Below are 15,432 nucleotides of genomic sequence, written 5' to 3'. Positions count from 1 at the left end.
GCCCCTCCTCCTCAGTCTCCAAACTTTCCTAGTTCGTCGGAACACCTGGAACCAGTTGGAGGCAGGATTCACCATCATCTGCCCCACTAGAGATCCATTAACACATACAGGTGGGTCCTCCAGCTTGTTCGGAAGGGCTGCTCCCTACCTTTCAAGTCTTCTCCTCCAGCATGCCACCTTCATTCGGCCACATGTCGGAGGATCACATGGCATTTCTCTGCGAGGAAGTCAAAGCTCTTTTGGCCAAAGGAGCTTTAAAGAGTGACCCTGCGTTAAAAGTAGGTTGTGGTTGTTATTCCTACCTACATTCTGGTGCCAAAGAAGGGCAAGGGCCTTTGTCCCATCTTAGATCCTCTGTCCCTCAATCTTGTCCTCAAAAAGGAGAAGTTCAAGATGCTGATGTTGGCTCAGGTCTTATCTGCCCTGGACCTGGGAGACTGGATGGTATCGTTGGACTTGCAGGACCCATCCTTCCACATCCCCGTCTTGCCAGCCCACAGACCTTACCTAAGATATGTGGTAGGCCACGAGCACTTTCAGTTCACTGTGCTCCCCTTTGGCCTTACCAGCGCCCCTCGGGTGTTCACAAAGGTGATGGTAGTCATCTGCGCAGGTTAGGGGTCCCAGTCTTCCCCTACCTCAATGACTGGCTGTTGAAGGTGGATATGCCCCAGTAAGTTTTCTCCCACCCCCAGACTAAGACGAACCTGTTGCATTCGCTAGGGTTCACTATAAACATGCCGAAGTCACACCTGACTCCTTCTCAGATGCTCCCTTTCATAGAAGCTGTTCTGGAGACACTGCAGTTATGGGCTTATTCTCCTGAAAAGCGAGTCGAGGATATTCAGGCTATGATACCGATGTTCCTGCCTCTGTCCTGGATTTCGGTGGTAATGACTCTGAGGCTGCTGGGCCTCGTGGCCTCCTACATCCTGCTAGTTCAAAAAGCCAGATGGCATATGCGGGCTCTGTTGTGGGACCTGAAGTTCCAATAGGCGCAGCATCAGGGGAGACTCTCCGACAAAGTCCAGATCTTGGAAGGAAGTGCAAAAGATCTTCAATGGTGGCGAACGAATCAAGAATGGGTCAAGGGCAGATGCCTCTCCTTTCCCCAACCAGACATCACAGAAGTGACAGATGCATCACTCCTGGGATGGGGCGGCTACATGGGAGAGGCAGAGATCAGAGGCTCTGGTCTCCGGCGGAATCAGGGCTTCATATGAATCTATTGGAGCTCGATGCAATTTGACTAGCATTGAAAGCATTTCTTCCCTCTCTAAGCAGTGCAAGTGTTCTCGGACAACACCATTGCCATGTGGTAGTGCAACAAACAAGGCGAAGTGGGGTTGTGGACTCTTTTCAAGAGGCCGTTTGTCTCTGGACTTGGCTGGAACATTAGGGCATTTCCCTGGTGGTTCAACCTCTTGTGGGCTCCTTGAACGCCAGAGCAGACTAACATATCGGACGATGCATAGTCAGTCACAAATGGTGTCTCCATCTGGAGGTGACGCAAGGTCTCTTTCAGCAGTGGGGAGAGCCTTGGTTATAACTCTTTACCTCCGCAGAGAACGCACAATGTCAGCTGTTATGCACGTTGGAGTTTCCAAGGCAGCACTTGTTGGGTAATGCCTTTCATCTCATGTGGAGGTCAGGCCTCCTGTAGGCCTTCCCCCGTACCACTACTGCCCAGAGTTCTTAAGAAGATCCGGCAATACTGGGCCCATGATATTCTAGTGGCTCCGGACTGGACAAAAAGAGTGTTATCCAGAGCTCTTGAGCATGGCCATAGCTCCTCCGATCAGGCTCCCCATTTGGGAGGATCTTCTGTGGCAGCAACAGGAGAGGGTCATCCACCCGAGCCTGTCCACTCTCCGCCTCATTGTGTGGAGATTGAGCAGTGACAGTTGATGGCTTTTGATCTTCCACCCAAAGTCTGTAACGTCATCTTGCCAGCCAGGCGTCCCTCCACCAAAACGGCATACGCCTGTCGTTGGAAAAAATGTGTGGCATGGTTTATCGACAAATCTGTCGATCCTCTCTCTGCTCCTCCTTCTGAAGTTCTGCTCTTTGTTCTCTCTCTTGCCTAACAGGGCTCTGCCTTGGGCACCCTGAAGGGCTATCTTTCTGCTATCTCTGTCTTCCTGAGACTACCTGACCAGCCTTCTTTATTCAAATCTCCCATTGTAGGGAGGTTTCTCAAAGGCCTCACACATCTCGTCCTACCTGTCCCATTTATCATGCCCCAATGAGATTTAAATTGAATCCTCTCATATCTGATGTGCACTTCATTCGAGCCGCTGCATACCTACCCTTTATGACTCCTAACCATCAAGGCTGCCTTCCTGGTTGCCATTCCCTCTGCTCGCAGAATAAGTGTGCTCCAAGCTCTCATCTAAACCACCTTTATTTGGCAGTATATCCTGACAAAGTGGTACTCCGCACTAAGGCTTTTTTTTTTCTCCCTAAAGTGGTAACACCCTTCCATGTGCGTCAGTCCATCACCTTGCCTACTTTTTACCCACCCCCACATCCCTCACATGAGGAGGAGAGACTTGACTGCCTGGACCCAAAAAGAGCGTTGGCATTCTACCTTGACCGTACTAAAGACTTCCGGGTGGACGATCAACTCTTTGTGGGACATGTGGGAGTGAAGAAAGGGAAGGCGGTGCAAAAGAGAACCATTTCACCATGGGTCCTCCTATGCATCAAAATGTGCTACACTTTGGCTAAGAAGCAACCCCCTGAGGTTTTGCAAGCTCACTCAACTATAGCAACTGCATCTACCACAGCATTAGCACGAGGCGTTCCAGTCCTGTGTATCTGTCAGGCAGCCACTTGGGCATCTCTGCACATGTTCACCAAGCACCACTGCCTGGACAGTCAGGTCCGTAGGGGCGGCTACTTTGGTTGCTCGGTTCTAAAGGATTTCCTGGTGTGATCTTGGTTCGCAGCCCACCTCTGGGGATGGTATTGCTCGGGTATCTGTTCTAATAGTAAAGAATCTGCAACTAGAAGTCTATCAGATGTACATATTACTTACCTTCGGTATCAATATATCTGGTAGAGCTGTATTCTAGTTGTAGATTCCTTACCGACCTGCCCATTCTCCCCATTCTGCGAACTGATTTCTAGGGGCAGGAACTTTCCTTAAAGGGCCCTAGCTTTGGCGCACCACTATCAGTGTTCTTCAGGGCTCTGTGCTTCTGGTGTGGAAAGTTGTGAAAAGAAACTGACGTCAGCGTGCCGGGGTAGCACCTATATACGTCAGCTACGTCATCACGGCGAACAGAATGCCACCGACACCCACGGAGTCTACTGAGGTACTGCTCAAAGAAAAGTCCCTGGATCCAGTCTGACACTTGGGGGAATACAAAAGGTAAGGAATCTGCAACTAGAATATGTCTCTACCAGATATATTGTTACCGAAGGTAAGTAACTTGTACTGCCTTTGTGGTCTCTGGCACTTGCTGCATGTAGTTGTGTTAAAAAGTGCAGAATACTGTCACTCACAGTTAAGTTAGCCAATGGCTGTATTGGTCTGACCCACTGCCCTATTCACTATGGATTTGTGATGTTTGAAAGCTCCCACTCTCATCACAGGAGTAAACCAAAGCTTTCAAGGCATGTTTAGAAGTTACTAAAACCATAACAAAATGTTTTATGCCATTTGTTTTGCACATTGGTGAGAGGTTGAGTATTTTGTGAGAGTTTTACAGGAAAACACTTTCATCAACAGCCACGTCTGCCTTATTCTTTCTATGAAGAGCATTCTTTTATGAGGGCATTTTCATCCTTACACAGCTACACATCTTTTATTGGAGGAGGTGTCCCTTTTCCAGAACTATGCACTGTAGTTCTGGCGTTATCTAATCTTGACTTCTGACAAGCTAGATTAATTGTCTCTTCGTAAGGAGTTGCCTGCTCATTTATAAGGATGTACTTGTCTAAACTGGTTTTCCCGTGCAAACATTAAGAAACATGGTGTGGCCACGATGGTGTAGCAGCTATAGTATGGATAGGGCAAATATAAGTGACCACCTTCCAATTAATTACCTGGGATGTTTTCTTAATAGGAAAGTATGGAGTTACTACGCTTCCTATTGAGTCACGTGATCATGAAACAACAAAATTATATTTTCCTGAATTTTACTACAGTCAGTAGCCACGTATTTTTAGGTAGAGCCTAGGCAGCACACATGCGCTGTCTCTCAACCTGTTGTAATCTTCTTCTGTTGAATTTCACCACGTCCATCACTTTCATTCGTTCCTTGGCCTGCCTTTCAGAATTTCTTTGGTAAATGCTTTACTTTTGTCCTGCCTTTTGGCTGTTTTGTTCCCACCCTGGAGACTGACCCTGTTAGATGGATTATTGAGTGATCGCCTATATAGGTTACTGTCAGCACACTACCTTTTTTCTTTACCTCGGCTTGTTTTGTCAGTTTCCTGCTCATGTTCTGCTCCGTTTCCACAGTGGTTCGTTTTGGGACACTTGGCTCTTGACTAGGGAAACAAACTAGCTGACACCATTTGCCGGGGTACGTGGCTCGTGTCCGGGGAAACTCGCTCAACATACTTTAATTCCTGATACACTTTGGGAGACCATAGTTTTTTTTTTTTTTGTGCACAGGCTAAAACCCGGCTTCCCAGTTCCAAGGTTGGCAGCTCTAAATGGTATGCAACATCCTCTCTCCAAGACAATTGGCATTTTTTAGGGTTGGGCGTAGGAGTTGTATAGGTCTTAAACCCCCTTGCAGAACAGCACCCAGGATAATGTGTAGCATGGTTAAACACTTACAATGTCCCAAAGGCGAGACCTATTGGCTATGCCAGTGCTTGTTCTTTTTAATTTATCAAACATCCTTACTTAAACCACTTGTTGTTATAGTTTAATAGGTTTCACCGAAGCCCTTCGTCATGCCACATGGAACTTGAACATAATGTTGACATTTTGTATGTGGGTGCCTTTTGAGCCAATGAACAGCCGACCTCAGCAACCGCTGATGCGCAAAATAGTTTGTATGCTTGCCCCTGCCTTTGCATGCAGCATGAGTAAACTTTTGATGCCCTCCTTGCAATTGGCATGTCCTACATTTTTTACCAGGCAAAATAGTGCTTCTTACCTAAAGTTGTGACACCTTTCACGTCAGCCACTGTCTCCCTTCAGAGAGTAAGCAACGCTTCATCTGCTTGACCCTAATAAGACTTCGAGTTTCCATACTGATCTCACAAAAGACCATCAAGTAAATTAATAGCTCAATATGGGATCTCTGGAACAAAGAAAGGAAAGATGGGCATTCCTAGTTCGGGATAAACGGGTGTGTGTGTGAGGCGAGTGTATTTCTGTCTGGCCTCATTTGGCTGTTAGAAACAAGAAGGGATCCATCATCTATTCATTTTTTTCATGCATAGAATAATTCATAAGAAGAAAAAGAACGGTGCGGTGCATACCTCATGCCCAACCATCTGACAAAATGTTCCTTTTCCCCAATACATTTCCTTACAGCGAACAATCATTAGTATTAGTATTCTGCATGTTTCTAAGTGCTTTTGCATTTGGTGAATCAAGTTCACCAATAAAACAGTTCTGCCGAGATGGCATAGTTGTTGGTTTATGAGCAAGGGACTGCTACCAAACTTACCATCAATGCCACATTTCATCCCTTTCCTTTTGTTACTTCTTTCTTTCTTCCCTACCTCTTTCCCCTTTAGTGCTTCACTCATTCGTTAATCCAGATTTCCTTTCTTCATTCCTCTATTTGCATCAGTTTTATGTCCTTCCTCCTTCACAAATATCTCTTCCTTTCTTCTACCAGATGGTATTTATTTTGTTTCTGGTGGATACATTTTCCTGAAGATTCCTGAGCTTTTAAATTATTCTTTCAGGTTTCAGACTGGTCTGGAAAATCTTATCTCCAGAAATAATTATGTCAGGAGTGGAGGCAGGGATTATTCGGAAACTTTCCATCCTTTAATCACCTCCGGCAGACTTCAACATTCAAATATCACAAAACTACCCTTCTCATCAAACCACTGGAAAGAACTACATTTATTTAACCAATCATAGTCTTTTAGTCCATTTTACTGAGCCATTCCTCCTGACTCCTCTTTCTTTCCTGCCCCAGCAGGCAGTTAAGTCCTGTGTTTCTCTATTTCGCTTTAATTCTTTGAGGTTATGCTTTTGATGTGAATTGCGTGTGTTTGTTGCTTTCTTAACGTGCCACTGCGGGAACGCATCTCAGTGTTCCTTTTGTGGCTGGTTTGGTTGCTGTATTTCTTAATTCATGGGGTCGCCGGAGTGCAGTTACGGAGGCCTCCTACTAGAGAACGTGCACACAAGTGAGACACGCTACCCGCCTCTCTCTTCTCTGTGACTGACGCGCATAGTTTTGCTGATGGCCGTCAGAGACGTGGAGCTTTTTTCCTCATCCGTTTACCCCGAGATGCCTGGAAGCCAAAACACCCCACTGGGGATCTATATTAATAATAATTAGAGCTGCTCAACACCCCTCTAAGAGCGGGTCTGTATTCCCTTCACTCTCAGTATTATGTACAACAGTGTGAATAAGCTTTTTCCTGATTGCCGCTTCGGGGTCCGGCCCAGGTGCACACAGTTAACCCTTTACAAACACTACGGTGTAAAAAGGCTCCTGGGCAAGCGCCCATTTCACAGTATGAAGCCCGCCCAAAAGTCAGCTGTCCTGTCCAGTGCCACATTAACAGCACTATGCAGTGTTTCGTTTACATGCAATTCTAAATTGCGATCATGATGGCGGATGATATACTGAAGAAGAGTCCATCTCAGTGTTACCTATTAATGAGTTTTGTTTGTGAGGTGGTTGATGGCTCAATACAACAGCAGTTGCCTGCGCAATTGCGCCCCAAGAACGACATCTACTCCAGATCGCTTACTCTTGCCCGGCTCCTTTAAATATCTAGTTGGACCACCTTCAAATCGGGGTCTCTCTAGTCCATACCCAAGGAACCCAACCCCTGTCCAAACGCAAGGGAGACTCGGGGATGTACCTTAGTGCTTTTGAGCACCTAATGAAAGCGTTTCTCACCAGAACACCTCACTCTGGTCATGATGACAATCCTTGGGCTCTTCTGGCCCCTACATCGTAAGATTCTGCCTTTAAGCCCCTCAATCAACCACCCCCCAATCCCAACAGGAATGACAGTGACTCCCCTGGGGACTCTAATGACAAGGCTTGTCCATCCAGGCCTTGGCGCCCTTCCCCAAAGTCTGCACCAAACCCCTTACATGATGACCCAGAGGGCACCTCGGACATGCTTGATCCGAACAGTCTTATGCACCACAGATCGGCAGAGTGGTCTCCTGCCCTTAAAGTCTCCAAGTATGTAGCTGACCACATTCGCAAGCCCCTTTCACAAGGAGGTGGGTGTTGCTTGCGTGCTGAGTGCCTGTGTCCTTCCCTGACAGATACGGAGGTTCTCACACCAGATATTGACCCTAGAATGGCCACCTTCCTGGCCAAATAAATCTGCGAACGGTCTTGATAGGTCCTGGCGGTCCTTCCAGGACAATCTTTTGGATATGTTGTGCCCTCTAACTGAAATCCTAGATGTGACGTAGGAGGCAAAGGCTTTTAGGTACCCTGGTGTTGCTGGAATCCCCTTCCTGTCGGGCACAGCAAGCCATAATTTTTCTAGGGAATGCAAATTACGTGGTTTCCACAGAGAGCAGAAGTTCTTTTTTGATAAAGGTGGATCTCAAGCTGGGAGGCTTAGCCATCACAGAAGTAGGACCAGCGGCCCAGGATGGTTTGTTTGGGACCCATTCATAAAGGATCTGGGAAAATTCATTTCCACATTTACCTCCTTTGACAAAGCCTAGGTCTCCATGAAGAAAATGTTTCAACCTCGTAGTTTTGTCAGGGTCGGTTGTGGTAGGTGGCGCTACACAGGCCGCTTCTATCAACAAGCCTTCCCCCAGAGGGCAAAGCTATTCCCAGAGCCAGTGTCAGGATCAGTACAGACAAGGGGAATTTTTCCCATCCAAGAGAGGTCAGAGAGGTTGAGGCTGAAGTTCCTTCATAGGCCAGTCGCACGACAAGTAAGCAGGTGAGTGTCCTTCCTGACGAAAGGTGGGAGGTCAACTAGCTTTATAAAGCCACAATTGGGAAAGGTGAACATCGAACTCCTGGGCCCTACAGATGGTTCAGGGTTTCCACATGGAGTTTTATTGATCCCCAGTACAGCACTGCTGCCCTCGTCTTAGGGTTTTCTCTGAGTCCAAGCGCACCGTAGTAGACCATGAGGTGGCGGACTTGTGGTGTAAAGGTGCGAACATCCCGTCTTCTCCCCATCCCAGGGATTTCCTGGGCAACATATTTATGGTTGAGAAACGAGATGGAGGGCAACACCTGGTGATCAACCTCTTGGAGTTTAGTGGGTGGTTGGTTGACCGTCATTTCAAGATGTAGGGCATCCATCTACTGCACGATCTGTTGCAGCTAGAAGATTAGATGAACAGCCTCGACCTCGAGGACGCTTACTTAACGGTCTCCATCTTCGCGCTTCACCGCAGATTTCTAAAATTCACATGGTGCTGGCAGGTATTTGAATTCCGAATGTTGCGTTTCGCCCTGTCATCGGCACCATGGTGTTTCACCAAGGTGCTCAAGCCAGCCATGGAGTTTCTCCGAGGTTAGGGTTTCCATTTGATAATCTACTTGGATGACCTTCTCTGAATGACCCAATGACCAGTACGGCTGCAGGAACAGTTGCAGACACCAATCCATTTGCTAGAATGCTTGGGATTTGTCATAAACAAACAGAAGTCCATGTTGACCCTGTCCCAACAGACTGTACTGGGGTTCGTCGTGGGTTCCACAGACAGGACCCTGAGTCTCTCCTCGAGAACAATGGCAAAGATCTGATGGGAGTTGAAATGCTCCTTGTCTCGTCCATCAACGTCTCTGTGCCAGGTGGGTCGGGTGGTAGGTCTCCTATTGTCCTCCATTCAAGCAACCTTTCCTGGCCCCCTGCATTACAGAGCCCGTGAAAGACTCAAGGCTTTTCACCTCTGCAGGAATCTTTAATACTGGGAACAGATTCCTCTGACGGCTTTGGAAGAGATGCAGTGTTGGCTCACTCAAATGGAAGCGTGGAATGGCAGAGCCATTTTCAGCTCCGATCCAGATCTCATCTTAGAGTCGCATGCAAGCACGTCCAATGGGGGAGCCTGTTGTGGAGACTCCTTCACAGGAGGAAAATGGCCCAAATCGGAATAACAACTCCACATCAACTGCCTGGGATTAATGGCAGGTTCCTTTACAGTCCGGTGTTAGAGCAAAGAGAAAGTGAATTGCTGCGTCCTCCTCAAGATGGACAAAATATCAGCGGTCAGATATATCAACCATCGGGTAGGAGAGCCAGTTCAAAACTTCTGACGGATGTAGCCAAGGAGTTTCGGGCCCTTTCTCTATCTCGCAACATATTGCTCATGGTGGAATTACCTTTTAGGCCTCCAATGAGGTAGCAGTTAGACGTTCGAGGGATTTGTCAGACACAAGACTGTGGCAGCTGGACCAACAGGTCTTCCAGCAGATCATTGATCAGTAGGGTCTGTTTACTTTAGATCTTCTTACCTCATGTCTCGATCATCAGGTGAATTGCTTCTTCAGTTGGAAGCCAGATCCGCTGGAGTTGGCGACAGACACCTTTTTACAGGATTGGTCAAGGAAGAAGGGGATATACATATCCTCCCTTTACAATGGTCATGAGGTTATCCACTCAGGTAGGGCATCAACGGGTGTGGGTAGTCCTCAACACACCACTTTGGAGGTTGCAAGTTGGGTTTCCAGTTCTTCTGGACATTTATTGGGATTTTCCAATGAGTCTACCCCAACCTCCAGATCTCCTGTGAGATCTTCCAGGTGAATCATCACTCTTTAGTCCTGCAAGGCGGCCTTCCTCTAAGGGAGTGGCGGATTACAGGGAAAGATGGAGAATCTTGGGACTTTCATGAGAGGCTAAAAAGATGTTGCCCGCTGCTTGGGCAGACAGTACAACCAAATGATATTGAGCAGCGTGGTCAAGATGGGTTTGTTGGTGTGTACATTCAAGGTTATGATCCGACATTGTTCAGGTCCTGAATTTTTTGGCGTCCCTGGCTTTGAAAGTCATGGCCTATAGAATGGTAAATCCCTTCATGTCAGCTATTTCGGCAGGTTAGTCCCTGATTCGGGGCTATCAAGTCAGAGAACTTCCAATGGTCTGTAAATTGAAGAGAGGCGTCCATCTCTCTTTACAACTGGAGCCAAGATATTCTGTTCTATGGTTTGTAAATTTGGTCTTGCGCCTCTTTAAGTCCTGGCCTAAAGAATTTTCTCTCTCCTAAGCAGATTTCAGGCAAGCCAGTTATGCTTTTATGTCATATATCCTGTTGCAGGGTGTCGGATGTACAGGCGCTTGATCTGACGAGACTGGTGTTCACCCTGGATGGTGTGACATTTCTTATTTCCTGTCGGACCAAATCCAACTCACAGTTGATTCCTTATCCAGCTTTTGATAAGTCACCACAGCTACGTGTGGTAATATACTTAAAGGCCTGTGAGAGCATGACTCGCCCATCCCGGGGAAAGGCAGTTATTGATATCCCTTCAGAAACCTTTCAAAGCTGTGTCTTCTCCCACCATTGTGAGATGGATCCGAAGGATCATGCAGGAAGCTGGCATTGACACATTCTCATCTGTGCACTGAATAGTTTTATTAGTAAACCTGTATATCTGTGCAAATGTAATGGTCATTTCAATTAAAAATGTGTTGTCTGTGATGGCAGTGTGCTACCACACTTTGAATACTCCACTCTGCGCTGCACCACTTCACACCACTGCACACTACTCTGCACCACTTCAGTGCTCTCTCCACCACTCCACTCTATGCCATTTCATGCTATGCCTCTACTCTACCCTGTACCACTCTACACCACTACTTCTCCACTCTACAGCACTACTTTTCGGCACCACACTCTATAGCACTCCAGTCTAGTCCACACCAATCTACTCTGCACAACTACACTCTATGCCGATGTTTTCAATGAAATTCTACGGCGCTCTGCAACACTGCACTCTACACCAATACACTCCACGCCAATGCACTTCACTCTGTAACACTCAACTCTATGCCAATTCTCTGTACACCACTGTTATCTGCTCTGCACCACTGCACTCTACACCATTTTATGCCTTTACACTCTATTCCACTTAATTCAAATGCAATCTACTCTGCAATACTGTACTGTATGCCACTTCACTCTGAAACAACCTGCTCTAGGCCACTGCACTCTACATCTCTCTACTCCACTCTGTCACTCTACTCTTAACCACTGCACTCTTTGCCACTGTACTCTACTCTGCATCACTGTACTCAGTGCCACTGTTCTCTATACCACTCTTCTCCATTGCACTCTGAAACTCTACTCTCACTTTCTGCCACTAAACTCTACACACCTGTGCTCTGCACTGTGCCACTCTATGCTACTCCAGTCTACGCCACTGCACTGTATGGCACTATTCTCAACTTTGTACTACTCTGTGCTGTTCTACTCTACATCAATCTACGCCACTGCACTCCGAGCCACTTGACTGTACTCCTCACTCTACACCACTACACTCTATTCCACTTGATTATAATCTGTGCCACTGCCTTCTGCATCACTTAACACTGCACTCTGCACCACTGCACTTCGAGCCTCTGCCCCCCTGCACTTTCCAGCACTCTAATCTGCGCCACTCCACGGTGCTACAATGTACGCCACTGAATTCAATGGCACTGCACTCTACACCACTATGTTCTGCAGCACTCTAGGCCAATGCACTCTACACCAGTCCACTCCACTCTGTGCACGCTGGTGGATCCCCCTCTACGCAAATTTCCTCTATGCCATTCCAATACACGGTACTCTCTGCCCCTCCACTCTACAAAACTGTACTCCACTCTTCGCCGTTACACCCTACAACACTCCACCCCTCTCTTCTCCATGCCACAAACTTTTAACTATTCTGAACAGCAGCCGTGCGGGTTTACAACATGGCTAAAACACACTGGCAAAGCCAATAGCTCTTATATAGGCAAAACCTATTCGTTTTGCCAATGCTCGTTGGCTTCTGTTGCTTGGAGCCTACCTGAAGGCAGATGAGGTCAACTGGCACAAACTTTTGTTGATAGCCTACTATGGAACAGATTCCGTCCAGAAACTTTTATATGTGAACTCCCCCCAACCTTCAAGCTATCCTGCCATAGGGGAGCAGGTTCAGAGTTTCATTCTTTTAAAGTCGATGAAAAGATGATGATGATGATGATCTGACGAAGACCTTGAACGACATCAGTTTGTTGACATGCCTGAACAGTAGGAATGCGAGGGAGTGTGCCAGATAGAACAACACTGGGTGCGTTGAGTACTTGCACCTTCTGCAGATTTAAGTGTGTGATGGTTAGTTGTCTTGAAAGATGAGCAGTTTGTTCTTTGCAAGGTCAGTGCGTTTTATGAGCTGCTTCTCTTTAGTGTAAATATTTTAAAATAATTGATTTTACATCAGAAAATATAATCTTTTATAACTATCAAAAGCTTTAAAAAAAACTGGCAAAAGCTTAATCATTACATAATTTTACATACATTACATATTATTGGTCACTTGAGGGTGTTTTCCTTTACATCTGATGCGACCAAATGCGGGATTGCACTTATTGTGATAATTATCCACGTGCTTTGTGCCGTAGAATCGCACAAAAGTTATGTTTAAGGTGGGCAATTATCTTGTACTGATTTTTCCATTCATCTCTGGCTTTGTTTGTTTCCCGTTTTTGGGGGATTAGAACTATATCATGTTGCAGTTGCACGTTCAGCTTGGAATTCTCAGGTTGTGAGCCGCAACCATAGTTGCTCCTGCTTGTTAGTGCTTACTAAGTGGAGCAAGTAGAATACATGGACAGTTTTTGCAGAGTGTTTTGGGCAATGTGAACTCCGGAAGACGTTAATCTAAAATGTATTTAACATGCGATAGTCATTTCCCTTTTAAATATTAAAGCCACCGGTTTGGAAGTGTGTAGAAATGTTAATACGCTGGGACATAAGCAGAGGCCTGTTCTTTAAATTCTGGAAAAACACTTAGTGACACGATACTCTTTTAGGAAGTCTCATTCTGAGGAAGTATTTTGCATTATGACACCAGAGCACAAAATGTTGTGGGATTTTAACACATGGACCCTTCACATGTTTTTCAGAACAAAGTGATCCAGCTGGTTTCTCCAGGGAAATTGAGGACAAAATTAAGTGAATGTAGTTTCTTGAAGTTTAAAATGCAATATTTTTGTACTGTTTTTGTTTCTGTGAGAAGTTATGAAAATTAAATACAACATGCCATCTCTTTTACGTTTTTGTACATGTTAACTAAACAATTACTGTTGTGCCTGTGATGGGTTGTTTAAACGTACTTAAAATGTTAATTTGAGACATAGCATTATCACTGTGTCTAATGTCATAATTTGTTTAATCGGTCTCCTGTAATTTTAGATGGGAAATTATTTAGTCAACCCCTTTTTTTTTTATAATACTGTATCACTAAATACCATTGAATTTATCATTGTTCTTTTTATCCCAGATTTCAGTATGGTTTGGGAGAAGAGCATTTGTGGATCGATGCAGAATCATATTATCACTGCTCTTTATAAATCATGTTTGCCTTAATTTTCTATGCAGATGGACAAGAGGAAAGACCCCTCATCCGTGGACATCAAAAATGTGCTTTTGGACATGAGGAAATACAGGATGGGATTGATACAAACAGCAGATCAGCTTCGTTTTTCATACCTCGCAGTTATCGAAGGAGCAAAGTTTATCATGGGTGACTCTTCAGTTCAGGTTGGTGTTTGTATGTTTACAAGTTGTGCTGCGGCAGTCACAACTACCTATAGTACTGGAAGTAGTGAGTGTATAATAAAATAAACAAATAATCCCCAAAAAATCTTAATCTGCAGTTACTTCTATGCAGCCCTCCTACAGTGTAAATACAAGATCACCTTGCAAAGTAGATCTTTGACCTGCAGTTGCAGGCTTGACTAATTATTGTTAGAATCTGCGCTGATTCAGTGTGCCTCTTAACAATTGTGACACCAGACTAGTGCTGGGTTGTTGGCTTCTCTCCACCCCACCTAAAAAAAAAAGTATTATACCTTCACTCATGTTGTACCTTCTGCTGTCTGGTGTGAGATAAAATGCAGAAATAAAAAACAAGAAGTTGTAGTCTGGTGCCTGTGGGAATTCAGAAGGTGGGTAATCAGGATTAGGTAGATTATTAACACAAAGAGCGGCACCAGTGGTAATACATTTGGTTATAATTTACTTAAGAGAGGGTCTCGTCATTATTGTAGTTCAGAATGTTAAAAAGCTTGCCGTAGGCGGCCACCATGTAATTCCACTTACTTTATTGTTATCAGGCAGAATAGCATATGTTGAAGACGTTTCCGTTCTGTCAAATTTTGGTGACTGCATTTAGATGGCATTGGCACACACCATGAAAAAGCTCTGAACACAGCAAAATTCCGTATCAACAGCATGTCGCAAACTTTTTAATAATCACCACATTAAAGAACAACCAAATTAAATACTAAAGAACGTTTGACCCATCCAAAACTTTTGCCGTGGGGGGTAAGCATGCTTGCAGTGCACATGAAATCCTGCTCATCTGAGTTAGCACTTTGCTCTTCCCTAAACACTGGAAAGATGGTTTATTTTTCTCGGAGATCCTTTAAAGTCTTGTTTCCATATACGTTAATTCCGAACAGTCTTGTGCAATAGCACATCATTCAGCTCCACGAGCACATCTCAAACCCTCAGCCCTCAGTTCCTGGAAAATGAAAAATGGCATTTGCAACACATACTTGTTACTTCCAGGTTCTTTGGCGGCAACATATATCAGCCTCAGCGACAGTAAAGAGTGGGCTGCTTAGGTCACCTACCAGCCACAACCCCAGCCAGCAGTGTCTGCAGCCCATCCGTTGTTAGCGTACTTTGTCATTCCTCAGTGACCATAGCATCTCTTGCAGCCTCCTAGACACACAACCATGTCGGCACTCAACCCGAATCTGCGCCTTGCGCGGTGCATAAGGCCCTTCACTTACTTGGCCCCATAATAACTCTGACTTTTTATAACTATTTTGAAACCTTGAAAATCCGGAAACTCTTCGGGAGGCCAGGACTTCAGAGTGCAGGCTGAAACACTGTGGCATTTATTTCCTAATTCCGTAAAACACAGCATAATGACGATCTGGTATTTAGTAATAATAATAACAATTTATTTTTTGGTTACTTACAATCAATAAAAACATTAGCAATTTTAAAATTCCAAGCCAACAGGCTTCCAGAGATTTTTACATTTATCGTTCAGTCAGTACAATCAGTAATCATAA

At 45.4% G+C, this 15,432-nt stretch overlaps 1 protein-coding gene across 1 annotated transcript in view; it reads left to right on the top strand.

The window, feature by feature from the left end:
- PTPN1 (protein tyrosine phosphatase non-receptor type 1) overlaps window positions 1–15,432 on the top strand; it is a 368,861-nt gene that overhangs the window by 297,764 nt on the left and 55,665 nt on the right. The window contains exon 7 of the mRNA XM_069243648.1: window positions 13,724–13,885. Within this exon, the coding sequence (XP_069099749.1) occupies window positions 13,724–13,885 (162 nt within the window). The remainder of the gene's footprint in view (window positions 1–13,723; window positions 13,886–15,432) is intronic.

This window comes from Pleurodeles waltl, chromosome 7 (assembly GCF_031143425.1).
Source record: "Pleurodeles waltl isolate 20211129_DDA chromosome 7, aPleWal1.hap1.20221129, whole genome shotgun sequence".
In the NCBI taxonomy this organism is placed as follows: domain Eukaryota; kingdom Metazoa; phylum Chordata; class Amphibia; order Caudata; family Salamandridae; genus Pleurodeles; species Pleurodeles waltl.
Note: the sequence above shows the minus strand (reverse complement) of the source record. Positions and strands in the feature narration are given on the sequence as shown.